Raw genomic sequence first — 13,944 nt, forward strand, 5'->3', positions numbered from 1 at the left:
TGCAACTGTGAATAAAAGGTGGCTGGGCTCATTGTCTCAGGGTTTGGGGGGAAGAGGTGACAAAACTGATTTCCAAAAAGTGCCCCCCTTTATTTCCATAACAAGTTCTTGAGTCTGTACTCTGAATGGTGACATCAGGGACCTAGAAGGTGCAGGGCTTGTCAGTCCAACCCCTACACAGTCTCATCAGGGCTGACCTTAAGGCAATTGGGCCAACTTGGGCCCCGCGGACCGCTCCTAAGGGGGCCCCTGCACCAAGGAAATCTAGATGGATGTTATTTATATCTATAAGATTTTGCCCTAATGTTAAGACAGACAATAGTAATACAGATATGATAACCCTTGAATCAATACACAACATAAATGACACAAACTACACCGCAGCATTTTGTCTGAGGAAGCACAGATGCCTATCTCCTGGTTTGGTGATCTGGTACTCAATGTAGGGATTTAAGGGAAGAACTGAGGCTCAACGGTAGAAAATATCCTTTGCATGCAGAAGGTCACAGGTTCAATCCCTGGTATCTTCAGGTAGCACATATGAAACCCTTGAGCATTGTTTTGTGGCATTTCGGTTGGCCTAGTAATGGCATTGGCTTAATAAAAGATTTTTTATTTTTTCCTCATGGCAAAACTTACCTTTACTTTTTGTATTAAAGAAAAGTGGATTGTGTGAATCCTGAACTAAGAGTAGTAAGAGACTTATTTTATTTCTTTGTTTTTCTTCATGATGCAAATTCTGGCACTCACAGGTGCAGAAGTATGGACCTGCAACTGGTAAGACTCCTTCTATGGGATGTGTGAGATTTCATTTTAATTTTAGTTAAAACATTTGTACCCCTCCTGATGCAGAGAGGTTGCTAAAGGATGTTGTCCCCGGATCAAGCAGAAGAAGAAGTCAAATAGCTTTAATCACTCAATAATAAGACAGCAAACAATATTTAGATGAATAGCAAAGAATGGTCACTGGGTTGCATCAGTTTGTTTCAAACAGCCATAGGAAGATATTTAATTTCTGAATGGCAAATGGAAAGTGTTTCAAAGCAAGGGTGTTAGTTCGCCTACACACTGCACATAAATTGACATTCCCTCGGTTTCCAGGATTCAGAATAGGGGTGTCATCGCTTATGTTGCCAAAATGGCACCAGCCACCTACAAGAAAGAGGCATCAACAAGCATTGGGAAACTTCAAATTTTGCACTAGTATGAGAGAATCTTGGGGTGGGGAGACCCAAGAACAGTTGATGAGGACTCAACTTGCTCAGTGGCTGTAGAATGAAGGTAGAATCCAGTTGGCAAGCCAGAGGGAGAAGGAATGGAACGGAGGAGCTGGAATCCTGAGCAGGGAGTACCCCAGGCTGCAGCATTCTGTTGCAGGACCAACTGCTGCATTCTACTGTCATCCTCCACCATTTATTGTAGTACATCCCAGAGAGACCCCTTAGAGGATCCCGGGGGGCTGCACTGACTTGACAACGCAGCTGTTGATTGAGTCTCCGTTCTGCTCATCGCTCTCGGCTCCTATTCTTCAGTCTCAGCTTCTTCATCACTGCTGTCTGTGAGTGGGAACTCCTGGAGGGCCTTCTGTGTGGTGTAGCTTCTGATCTGCATGGGGCATTCTTGGCTCAGAATTGCCTTTGGAAGTGGGGGGAGGAGGGAGAGAGGACAAAAAATATCAGACGCATTGGAAGGTGCCAGCCAAGGGATCTTGAGCGCCAGGTCTTTTGCACTGGCTTGGACCTTCAGGGGGAAAGGTCTCAAAGGTCCTGTTGTCCACCTGCCCCAGTGAACGACACACTGAGAACCCCTGCCCTAGTACAACCAACTATACAAACAACTCCTCCCTACCTCTGGAGTTGTAGTCAAAGGCTGTGTGCGACCCATACATATAAAGCACACAACACCCCCCCCCCAAAGAACCCTGGTTTGTCCCACACAGAGCCACAATGCCTTGCACCCTTACCAAACTATGGTTCCCAGGATGCTTTGGGGAGTCTTTACACATGCTTTTAAGCATATGATCAGCAAGTAGCCAGAGTTGCACCCGCGCCACACACAGGCTGCTATTAACAGGTGCTCTGGGCATAGCAGCCCAGATGGAAAGAAGGGTGAAAGGCATGGTTGGAGTTTCAATAATTAACAGTCTAGCCTTAAAGAAACCAAGTGTGCACATGTTTCTTGACTTTTGCAGATCAGCCAACCTCAAAAGCCACAAGAAGCTACTCACAACCATCTTTCCTATTTGCAAGAGAGGCACTGTGTGATGGCCTGGGAATCAGACTCAGATGCTGAACCTGAGGGATCCCAGCCTGCACAGGATTCCCCACCTCCAGAACCAGCTGAGCCAGGGCTAGGGTTTGAGCCTGAAGGATCCCCACCTGTGCTGGATCCCCAGGTGCAGGCATCAGCGGAGTCTGCTCTGGCTCCTGATGGGAGGGAGGACCCATTGCCTGCAGGTGCTCCACTCCCAGCCTCATCAGAGGAAGCTGAGGAGGCCCCTGGGTCCAGTAACCCACCAGGATCTCCTGAGCTGCAGAGGCTCAGGGCAGAGAGGCGAAGGGAGCTAAGTGCTTACAGGAGGAGTGCTCGCCTCCAGGCCCAGAGGAGAGGCGAGTCTCCAGAGGATCAGGGCCGCCCTAAGCATAGGGCCAGATAAAAGCCAGCCAGACCCAGCCCAAGTTGCGTGAGCAACTTAGCTGCAAACGTATGTTGACCTGCAACCTTGTGCCTGCACCTGTCTTGGACCTTGACCTGCTCCCTGCCTCACTCCCTGCCGGACAGACCTCCTTTGGACCTCTAGACCCAGGACTGGACTTGGACCTCGCTTCACGGACAAACCCCTGGGGCCAGCACACAATGGCTATCACAATCTGTCCTACAGAGAGAGCAAAACTGGAGGTGCAAAACGTCATGCCCCCCTGCCGGACAGACCTCCTTTGGACCTCTAGACCCAGGATTGGACTTGGACCTCGCTTCACGGACAAACCCCTGGGGCCAGCACACAATGGCTATCACAATCTGTCCTACAGAGAGAGCAAAACTGGAGGCGCAACACGTCATGCCCCCCCTTTCCTTGGCGGTTGCTTCTGGCAGTTTCAATTTTGCACAGAATTGTCACACTGACAGAGCATCGTAAGCCCCTGCATGAATATGGCTTTATAATATTTTCTTAATTCATTTTGAAAACGCATGCCCAACCCTTTGTTCAGATTATTTACAAGGCAGCTTGCCAGTCCAAATAATACAAAAACCTCCATCCCAGCCACTTTTAGTCCTGTGGCTGGTGAATGTGGCCAGAGTGTGCTCAGTTCTGAAATCCTGGGGCGACTCCCAGTTGTTCTTTCTGACAAGGAGGGGTTAAGCAAGCTCCCTGCAGCTGCACTTTCTCTGGCCAGTGGATGGGGCCAAACAGGACCTCCCCTTTCCATGATGATTTCCCAGGGAAGTGCAGCCTCTCAGTGACCTCTTCTGCAGCAAGGGATGCTACCCTTTTCTCCCTTGAAAAATATATTGATCTGAAGGCGGAAGTTGGAAGAGTTACACTTTCCCCCTCCTCCTCTTTCAGCTCTATGTGTTTCTTAAGTTCCAGATTAATTCTACTGGATCCACATTTTCTACACAGGATCCAGCAGCAGTCTCTTTGCTCCCCTCAATGATAGCACAGGCCAGAGTGTGCTTCTCTTTCATTTTAGCTGCTTACATTTGGACTTCACCTGCTGGCATTTCCACCCTTTCGATACTAGTTTTGGTTTATTGGTTTCAGATGCTCATAGGCACCTTGGACACGTTACGGAAAGGTGGGGTCCAAAATGTTTTATATAAATAAACAAGAAGACTAGGAACCCTTTGGGTTCGGTCAGATGACTCCCTTGGGGCTAAACTTACAATCTTCTCCTCCTTGGCTGGTGGGCTCCGTAGGAACCAGCAGAGAGGGGCATAGGTGAGGTTGATCCCGCCAATTATGACCATCAGCCAGGGAAAGCCAATGGCTCGTACAAGAGCACCCCCTATAGAGGGACCTGCAAGCAAAGAACAGGATCAAAATACATTTCGCCGACATGCTTAGTTAATTCAGTGAGCTAAGTGCATCCAGGCTGTGCAGTAAATTCTGTTTTCAACATTCAGCATCCTTCAAAAGCTGTGCAATATTCAGAGACGGTGGGCTGAAGAAAACTTTACAAATCACAGATTGCATCTGTTCTGAGGTTGGGCAAGGGACACAACAGACGCTCTGAGGTGACTTTTTGTTTTGGCAAATTACAGTTGAAATTAGAATAAAAGCCAAATGTTCTACTGCAGCCTGAGGACCCCTCCAGATGTCCTTTTCTATCACACATTCTTGATGGTTTGTGTTCATGATGATATTGGAGCATGGTGTATTGGTTGGAGTAAATATTTAAAAGCTAGTAATGAACAGCACATGGGCACAACCGATAGGCAAAGAAACCACAGGGCAGCTGAGTACTCATCCATACCAAAAGCAAAGCCCATGCAGAAGGCCACGTCAGCAATGGCATAGACACTGCCGTAGACAGAGGTGTGGCGAAGGTCCACCAAATATCCCATGATTGGCATCATTGAAGAATCCACCATACCTATTCACAGAACAAAGGGGGGGGATGCAGTGAGACATAGTATTTAACCCTTGCCCAGGTTTCAAACCACATGTGATTATTGTTCTGAAATATTAATATTTATTATATTATATTCAGTGCTTTTTTCTTTTAAAAATGTTTAGGGGTACTCTAATTTTGGCTCAAGAAAATCACCATTTTATAGTTCAAATCAGGGGAAATAAATACAGTAAATGGACAAAAGTACAAAGATTCACAAAATGTTTAGGGATATGCGTACCACTGCATACCCCCCAGAAAAAAGCACTGATATATTAATGAACCCGTCAAACATTGTGAAGCAATCATATTCTCTCTCATTCATATATATATATATATATATATATATATATATATATATATATATATATATATGATTGCTTCACAATGTTTGACAGGGATTCATTAATACAGTGGTACCTCGGGTTAAGAACTTAATTCGTTCCAGAGGTCCGTTCTTAACCCGAAACTGTTCTTAACCTGAAGCACCACTTTAGCTAATGGGGTCTCCCGCTGCTGCTGCGCCGCCAGAGCACAATTTCTGTTCTCATCCTGAAGCAAAGTTCTTTTTATTTATTTATTTTTTAATTAACTTTATTACATTAATACAAAGTTCTTAACCTGAAGCATTATTTCTGGGTTTGCCGAGTATGTAACCTGAAGTGTATGTAACCTGAGGTACCACTGTATATCAGTGCTTTTTTTCATTGTATCTAAACTGGGATTAAAAAAAAAATCTCCACTTAACATTTATTGGTTGGTAGATACCGGTATGTTGGTTCTGAAATAACTGCAACAAATGACCCCCAAATACATTGCCTGCTCCATTTTCTTAACACACTACGTTTATGCAATTCAGTCTCGAAGATATATTCCAAGCAGACCTTTTGAATTACCCTGGGAATTTCCCCTGGCACATAGAGGCAAAGGCTTGTATTAGTCATACGCAGAGTACTGAGAAATTAATGAGGACGACAAATTTAGGTCCATGAATTTCAGTGGGTCTACTCTGTGTATGACTAACATTCGATACAACCCAAAATCTCTGCCCTGGCTCATCACAAAAACCTGAAATGGCAACTCTGAATAACCCATTTGTTGACTCCCCTTAAGCCCCTTACTTGTGAGTCAGATGCAAAAAGTCAACTAAACTAGAATGCGTTTCCTGGTCCAGCATGTGCTGTTTGTTTGTTTGTTTGTTTGTTCTCTCTTATCCTAATGTTACAGTCACCCTGTCTCTGCAGTGCAGGCTGAGGATGAACACAAAGCTGAGATGCAGAAGGCCAGATGTCCATCAAAGGAACATATTTCTGTTATACGGATAGCGAAGTGACAATATAAGCCCCTGAGGTTTCCCTTCTCATGTTACAGAGTATGCTTTCAGGATAATCTGGGTTAAAGTGTAGGTAAAATTTGAGATTTGTAGATGGTTCGCAAGCAGGAGTTTTGTAGGGTTCCAGCATGCCGTTTGCTTTTGGGAAACTGATGCAGCTTTAAAGACTAGGGACTCAGGTACACTCGTCAATTGCCATATTTTCCTGTCTATAAGACACCCCCATGTATAAGACGCCCCCTATTTTGGTGGGCTCAGATTTAAGAAAATGGGGGAGATGGCCCAGACTATAAGACACCCCCTAATTTTTTACATTCTTTTTTAGGGGGGGGGGAACCTAGTCTTATACACGAAAAAATACGGTATATTGTTATAAACATGCGACAGCAGATGGCATTGTAGAGCAGTGATCTGTCGTTAAGAGGTGCATAACATGTTTTTCTGTAGCGTTTTCTTTATCTGTGTAGATCTAGCCAAAGGCTGCAATATTTTTACTGATTTTGGAGTCCCAACCCAAAATGGGTCACATTTCCCCCCTGATTTTGAAGTCCCCCTGACCCAAAGTTGAGGGGATATATTTGTAAACATGTATTACGAAAATATAATTCATCTCCAATATTCAAATTTCACAAGGGAGTGAACCCTATAAAAGGCAAGTCTTGGGAATTCAAGTTGCTCAGGATGAAATGCAGAGAACTCTTCCATTCCAGCAGTACCTGTTCCTTTTAGCTTCCTTCTCTCTTCTAGAGTAGAAGTCTCTACTGTCTGCGGTTATCACCACTAAACAGGCAACAGTTTTCCTAGGCTCACTCAGCTCCTGCTGCTGCAGAATATGAAGGGCCGAAGGCCCTCTCCCATCCATATTTATGACCTCTGTTATTCCAAGGACTTCCTGAGGCAAACTATTTATTGAACAACCATCCTCATTTCACAATGTAGGAACACCTTGCTGGAACAGTGAGTGGCTTGCACAAAGCTAATGCAGAGGTTAGACTATGTTCAGTCTTTATTTAGCATAATTAGAATCATAGAATCCTAGAGTTGGAAGAGACCACAAGGGCCATCCAGTCCAACCCCCTGCCAAGCAGGAAACACCATCAAAGCATTCCTGACAGATGGCTGTCAAGCCTCTGCTTAAAGACCTCCAAAGAAGGAGACTCCACCACACTCCTTGGCAGCAAATTCCACTGCCGAACAGCTCTCACTGTCAGGAAGTTCTTCCTAATGTTTAGGTGAAATCTTCTTTCTTGTAGTTTGAATCCATTGCTTTCTTGTAGTTTGAATTCATTCCACACCTTTTAATGCACCTCCCTGTCACTTTTCAAACAGTAGATTTGTTGCACAAACGTTTTAATGCAGTTCAACTGTGCAAACCTAAACTGGCACAACGCACTCAAATCCCTCCCACAAAATAGTGACAGTCTGGAGGTATCTCAAGTGTGGACAATCAAGGGCAAAACCTGGTGGGCTCCTGGCCAGAACAGGGATGGGTCCCCTCTGATTGTTGAAGTGCCCTGTCTATGCAGGACGATAGTGACCTCCCCTCCAGCCCTCCTCCAAATCCAAGGGCCTGCAGACAGTGCATGTGTGCTCATCCTGGACTGCACCATTTTGGATTGCAGGTGGAGGTATTGTAGAAGGGAATGCTGTCTTCATGTCAAACCCCCCACACATCTAGAGAAGCTGCATATCCAGGAGTAGACTGCCCCTAGACCTTTCTTCCTGGCATGCTAAGGTGGATCTTTTATTTTAACTTCAAACCTGCAATTTCCCCACCAGCCTCTCTAAAGCTGTTTGGCCATTTTCCAACATGCATTTTTGCTCTGTGTGTTTGCTGTGGACGGCTTCGAAACCTTACCAAGGGCAAAGCCAACCCCACCATTGGGCCCGATGAGTCCATAAAGATTTTGAGCCAGGGGGACCTGTAGAACAAAAGAAATGAGATGGGGGGTAAGGCCTGGAAAGGACAATAAACGTCAAAGCAGTGCCCTGCCTCTTATTTCCTTGAAAGACTTAAAAGCATGGATATGCGAGTTCAACACTTGGATATTAAATGAGAGAACTGGCGGAGGAACGGGGGGCGGGGGAGGGCACTGCCCCAGCACCATCAGGGAGGGGGTACCGTCGCGGCCACCCCCATGGGCATGCACCGCGCACCCCCGCCGTGCCGGGCGCCACACCCCCACGGGCAGCACACCATGCCCCCAGGACGTGCACCACACCCCTGCGGGGCACACGCCAGCCACACCCCCGCCTGCTCTCCTCCCCCAGTGCTGGAGCTTGCAGCTTCACCACTGAATGAGAGGACACATCTCAATCCAACATGACAACTCAGGTACCAAGCGCGACATCAATTAGGAGTCTTGCAACAAGAATGTCACAGTGTGGAGTGTCCCTTTTCAGGGTTCCAGCAAGCCAGCCATGGCCCATCCCAGGATACTCCAGCCCTTCAGCTAATCTGTTTCTTCAAGGGAAGGTGCCTGGGAGGGTCCTGGCCCTGGGCCCTATAGGCCTTGGTGGTATAGAAGGCTCTTCCAGGGGTTCCCTGCTGGATAGCCTCAGATCCAATGGTCGTCTGATCTCCTGCAGCAGGTTCAAGGTAATGATCCTGCTGCTTATCTGGTGAGTCTTCAGCTTCTGACTCTGTGCCTGGATTGCTGCTGGTTTCATGGGGAGTGCTTAAACACATGGGGAGTGCTTAAACCACAGTTTCCTGGTTTAGACATGGTAGGAAACCATGGCTTGACAATCCATATAAAGATGGGCATGGAAGGAGATGGGTAACGACTTTAATTCATCACTTGAGCAAACCACTGTTTATTGGAGAGAAACCTAAGTCTGAATTGGGCTACTGCCTTACTATTTGGGTGGGTGGTGAGTGGATTTCACTTTCCTGGTGGATCATCGGTCTTCATTTCATAGCACAGAAAATTCTTGACCAGACTGCCGCTACCAAATTCTCTTCCAGGATTCCTTTCCCACTCATAACACAGATGGCCAGAGTTAAGCTGGCACTGCGGCTTCTTGGCCTGGCTCCCCATTACAGCTGATTTCTCTGCATGTCAGTCATGGAATACAGATTCACTAGTGTACTCACGCAAAGGAGGCTGATTCCCACTACCACCATCCCAATCAGTGAGCAGAGCCACCTATAAAGAAAAGGCAATTGATGAGAGAGAGAGATTGCAGAGCATGTTCTGAATGGCACAGCAACCTTTCTGAAGCTAAGCAGGTTGAATAAAACTGACAATCTCATACCGCTGTTATACAGATCTACAATGACACCACACTTGGAATACTATGTGCAGTTCTCAAAAAGGGTACTGTTGACCCAGAAAAAGGAAAGGAGGGGGAAAACGGGGGGCTGGATTTGCTGCACTACAAATAAAGGTTACGTTTGAGGTTATTTCATTAATAATAATAATAATAATAATAATAATAATAATAATAATAATAATAATAATTTATTTATACCCCGCCCATCTGGCTGGGTTTCCCCAGCCACTCGGGGCAGCTTCCAACACAATATTAAAATACAATAGTCTATTAAACATTAAAAGCTTCCCTAAACAGGGCTGCCTTCTGATGTCTTCTAAAAGTCTGGTAGTTGTTTTTCTCTTTGACATCTGGTGGGAGGGCGTTCCACAGAGTGGGTGCCACTACCGAGAAGGCCCTCTGCCTGGTTCCCTGTAACTTGGCTTCTCGCAGCAAGGGAACTGCCAGAAGGCCCTTGGCACTGGACCTCAGTGTCCGGGCAGAACAATGGGGGTGGAGACGCTCCTTCAGGTATACTGGACAGAGGCCGTTTAGGGCTTTAAAGGTCAGCACCAGCACTTTAGAGGGGGAGAAAACAGCATGAAAAGGGAAGCATTTATTAAACCTGGCATGCAAAAAGTCCAAGGCTGGAGAGCTAGTTCCAGTCAGCATCCGAGATGGATGGGGCAATGGTACAAATAGGTTTTTAAGGCAAGTCCTATGTTTCCCAAAAGTCATAAAAGTGACTCACGGATCTGCAGGATTCAAACATCTTTGGGCTCCTCCACTTACCGCCCCATTTTGTTGGCTAGCATCCCAAAGAGGTTGGTACCAATGAGGTAAGACAGGCTAGCAGGCAAGAAAGCTACCCCTGCAAAGTAGAGAAGCACCAGTCTGAAATAAAGGCACATGGCATTTTCTGCAAAGGGACAGAATGACCTCGCAGACCTCTCCTTAAATCCCTGCCACGTGCGGAGATACATAAATGCAGCAGCAGACACCTACAGGAGGCCTATCTTCTAACAATGGTCAGGGACAACAGGTCTTGTTAAACCAATATGTATGCATTGAAGATATGTCCCTAGATATATTTTTATGGGGGGGGGGGTAAGGTTTTAAAATGGGATGAAACATATTTGCAGAGGACCAGTCTAACAATGGGTATTAGCCATCATAACAAAATTAAACCTCCAGCTATAAAGGTGTTATTGGCTGAATAGGAAATGTAAGGACGTTCAGTGGTTGCTCATGAGTAAAACGCCAAACGCAGAACTTCTAAACTAAGTTCTTTATTGTGCAAGCTATATACAGTGGAGCAAAAGTTCAAACGTCCATCTCATCCCTCTGCAGAGTCCAGGAATGAACCCTGCCGGTTCTTTGTCCAGCAAAAGAGGCGCGGGATTCTGAACCCCCGCCTCCCCCTCCCACGTCCTTCCTGCCTACAACCTCGGAGCGTGGGAACCTGACCCCGTTCCCCGCTATCCCCTCGGCGTTCAGGCTCTGCGATCCTGTCAGAGCCCCTGTACCGCCTTCCTGCCTCTAACTCCCCCTCCCCACTGGGGGAATGGTCGCTTCCGGCGGAGAAGGGGGAGGACGAACTGGTGAACAGCGGAGGAGGGTCCCTGTACTCCAAACGATCCCGGGATGCTACCTGCCTTGGTGAGGGGGGTTTCCTGACAGGAAACCCAGCCATATGGGCAGGGTATAAAAATAACAGCATTATTATTATTATTATTATTATTATTATTATTATTATTATTATTATCCACTTCCTCTCCAAACTTCACAGGTATCATGTTCTCAAAACTCTGGTGGGTATCTCATTCACAAACACAGAGAGATTCCCAGCTATCAGGAGACCGTCCCCTAAACATGGCCTTCAAGCTCTGCTTGTGGGATTTCAATAATAATAATAATAATAATAATAATAATAATAGTAATAATAATAATAATAGTAATAATAATAATAATAGTAATAATAATAATAATAATAATAATAATGTATTTGTACTCTGTCCATCTGACTGGGTTGCCCAGTCTGAATAGCATCTGAATAGCCACAGCTGGAAAGTGGATGATTGACCAGATGAGCCACCCAGTAAGGCTATTCCTAAGTACTCTTAAGGAGAGAAAGAGGGGCATGTACAATAAAAACAACAACTAGATTCCATGTTGCCAATCGTGGTGAAAGGTGGGACTCAGACTGGGTATCATTGCCTTAACTAGACTTCCCCACTACTGGCTTCCTGAATGTTGTTGAACTATAACCCCCACCAGCTCCATCCAGCATAGGCAGTTGTCTTCAGAAAACAACATCTTCAGAGCCCATTTTGGGGGGGGGGGGAGGCTCCTATGTCTCCTTATTTTGAAGGTATAATGGGATAATCTTACTCCGAGCTGCTTCGATCATTTGCAAAATCTTGACTGAGATATACTCCTATCTCTCTGAATCCCTGGGCATCATAGATATTCCATACCTAAGTTGCATTCAAAACAAGTTCCATGGCAGAACCCTTTTTTAAACTAGTCCATATTAAACCAACCCATCTCCTCCCATTTCACTCCAGCCTCATGCTCTGGACCAAGAGAACAGCAATTTGATCTGCAGTTATAATTAAATCCAAATCAAATATTTGACAGGCTGTCGGTTGGCAGTTGCTTAGCTTTAATTTACTCTCCTCCGGCTTACAAATGTGTCGCAGGCACCTCTGTTTGCCTGGATATGTCACAGCAACCTTATTGAAACCCAGCCATTTGTGTTTAATTTCCTCTGACTTTCCCTTTTGTTTATCTTGCCGGTGCTCTGGGAAAATCCGTGCTCTTCTGCTTGTGAAACACCAGGTTAGGCAAATAAAAGCAATAATTGAAAAATGCCCTGTGCCAATAGTTCAAAAATACTCAAAATGGTGATGATGTCATCACCAGCCTTAAGAACGTAAGACAAACCAGGTCAAAGGCCCATCTAGTCCAACATCCTGTTCTCACAGTGGCCAACCAGATGTTTCTGAGAAGACAACAAATGCAACCTGAGTGCAACAGCGCTCTCTCCGCTTGCTAACAAGGTTATTTTTACTTATTCATTCTGGATTCCTGCCTGGATATTGGCATCTGAATGCTCTTTACTTCAGCTGTTAAAAAGGTAAAAAGGTAAAGGACCCCTGCATGGTTAAGTCCAGTCAAGGGAGACTATGGGGTGTGGTGCTCATCTTGCCTTCAGGCCGAGGGAGCCAGTGTTTGTCTCCAGACACGCTTTCCAGGTCATGTGGCCAGCATGACTAAACTGCTTCTGGTGCAACAGGACACTGTGACGGAAAGCAGAGCGCACGGAAATGCCATTTACCTTCCCACCACAGTGGTACCTATTTATCTACTTGGACTGGTGTGCTTTCGAACTGCTAGGTTGGCAGGAGATGGGACAGAGCAACAGGAGATCACCACCGTCGCATGGATTCAGACCACCAACGTTCTGATCGGCAAGCCCAAGAGGCTCAGTGGTTTACACCACAGCGCCACCCACGTACTGTTACAGCTGTTACAATCTACTTGCTCATTGTTAGGTTTTATCTACTGGACTGGAACCATGTTTAATTAACCAGGCTAAAGGTTCCATTGTACTCATAGAATCATAGAACTGTAGAGTTGCAAGGGAACCCAGGAACCATTTAGTCCAGGGGTAGGCAACCTAATGCCCAGGGGCTGGATGTGGCCCAATCACCCTCTCAATCCGGCCCATGGACAGTCCAGAAATCAGTGTGTTTTTACATGAGTAGAATGTGTGCTTTTATTTAAAACACATCTCTGAGTTATTTGTGGGGCATAGGAATTTGTTCATTTTTTTCGCCAAAATATAGTCCGGCCCCCCATGTAGTATGAGGGATGGTGGACTGGCCCACGGCTGGAAAAGGTTGCCAACCCCTGATCTAGCCCAACCCCCTGCAATGCAGGAATCTCAACTAAATCACCTAAGGCCATCCAACCTCTGCTTAAAAACCTCCAAGGAAGGTGAGTCCACTACCTCCTGAGGAAGCCCATTCCACTGTCAAACATCTCTTACCGCCAGAAAGCTACTCTTAACATTTGGTCAGAATCTCCTTTCTTGTAACATGAATCCATTGATTTGAGTCTTACAGTCCAGAGCAGAAGAAAGCAAGCATGTTTCATATTCCATGTAAAGCCCTTGAGATGTTTGAAGATGGCTCTCCTCTCTCCTCTCAGTCTCCTCTTTTTCAGGCTAAACATGCCCAACTCCCTCAACTGTTCCTCATAAGGCTTGCTCCATACGAGCTGGGGCTCTTTATTATTTTATTGCCCTTAGTTATTTATTTATTGCATTCATATATCACTTATTCTACAAGGAGCTCAAGGTGGAATGCATACATGGTTCAGTGATAACCAACACATAGGCCTATTGATTTCAATAGGTCTACTCTGAGTAGGACTAACATTGGATACAACTCAATGACTGGCCCAGGATCACGCAGTGGGCAACTCTGACAAGCAGGGATTTGAACCTGTGTGCCCGTATCTCACACATGATGGGAAGTGACTGAGAGTTGACAAAGTGCTAGGCTCCAGGGCAGAGGACTATGAGGTTCTCCACTGTTCATGAAGGGGTAGGAGTCTGGGGGGATAGGCTGGCAAGAGAGGATAAAAAGATCTCAAACAACTCCAGCTCCAGCCCTAATGGATCAAGGTGTCACCTTGGAGCTATCCAAGGTCCTGCAATACCAATCTTGTACAGTA

General features: G+C 45.9%; 1 protein-coding gene across 1 annotated transcript in view; it reads right to left on the bottom strand.

Annotated features, from left to right (window-relative positions):
• Positions 1–1,461: 1,461 nt before the first annotated feature.
• The window catches only part of SLC18A1 (solute carrier family 18 member A1), a 28,235-nt gene continuing 15,752 nt past the window's right edge, over positions 1,462–13,944 (bottom strand). Inside the window, exons 11-16 of the mRNA XM_033172466.1 lie at positions 9,994–10,072; positions 9,044–9,095; positions 7,805–7,868; positions 4,476–4,595; positions 3,886–4,019; positions 1,462–1,635 (exon numbers count right to left, since the gene is read on the bottom strand). Of these exons, the coding sequence (XP_033028357.1) occupies positions 1,522–1,635; positions 3,886–4,019; positions 4,476–4,595; positions 7,805–7,868; positions 9,044–9,095; positions 9,994–10,072 (563 nt within the window). The 3' untranslated portion in view covers positions 1,462–1,521. The remainder of the gene's footprint in view (positions 1,636–3,885; positions 4,020–4,475; positions 4,596–7,804; positions 7,869–9,043; positions 9,096–9,993; positions 10,073–13,944) is intronic.

Source organism: Lacerta agilis, chromosome 15 (genome assembly GCF_009819535.1).
Source record: "Lacerta agilis isolate rLacAgi1 chromosome 15, rLacAgi1.pri, whole genome shotgun sequence".
Taxonomy (NCBI): Eukaryota; Metazoa; Chordata; class Lepidosauria; order Squamata; family Lacertidae; genus Lacerta; species Lacerta agilis.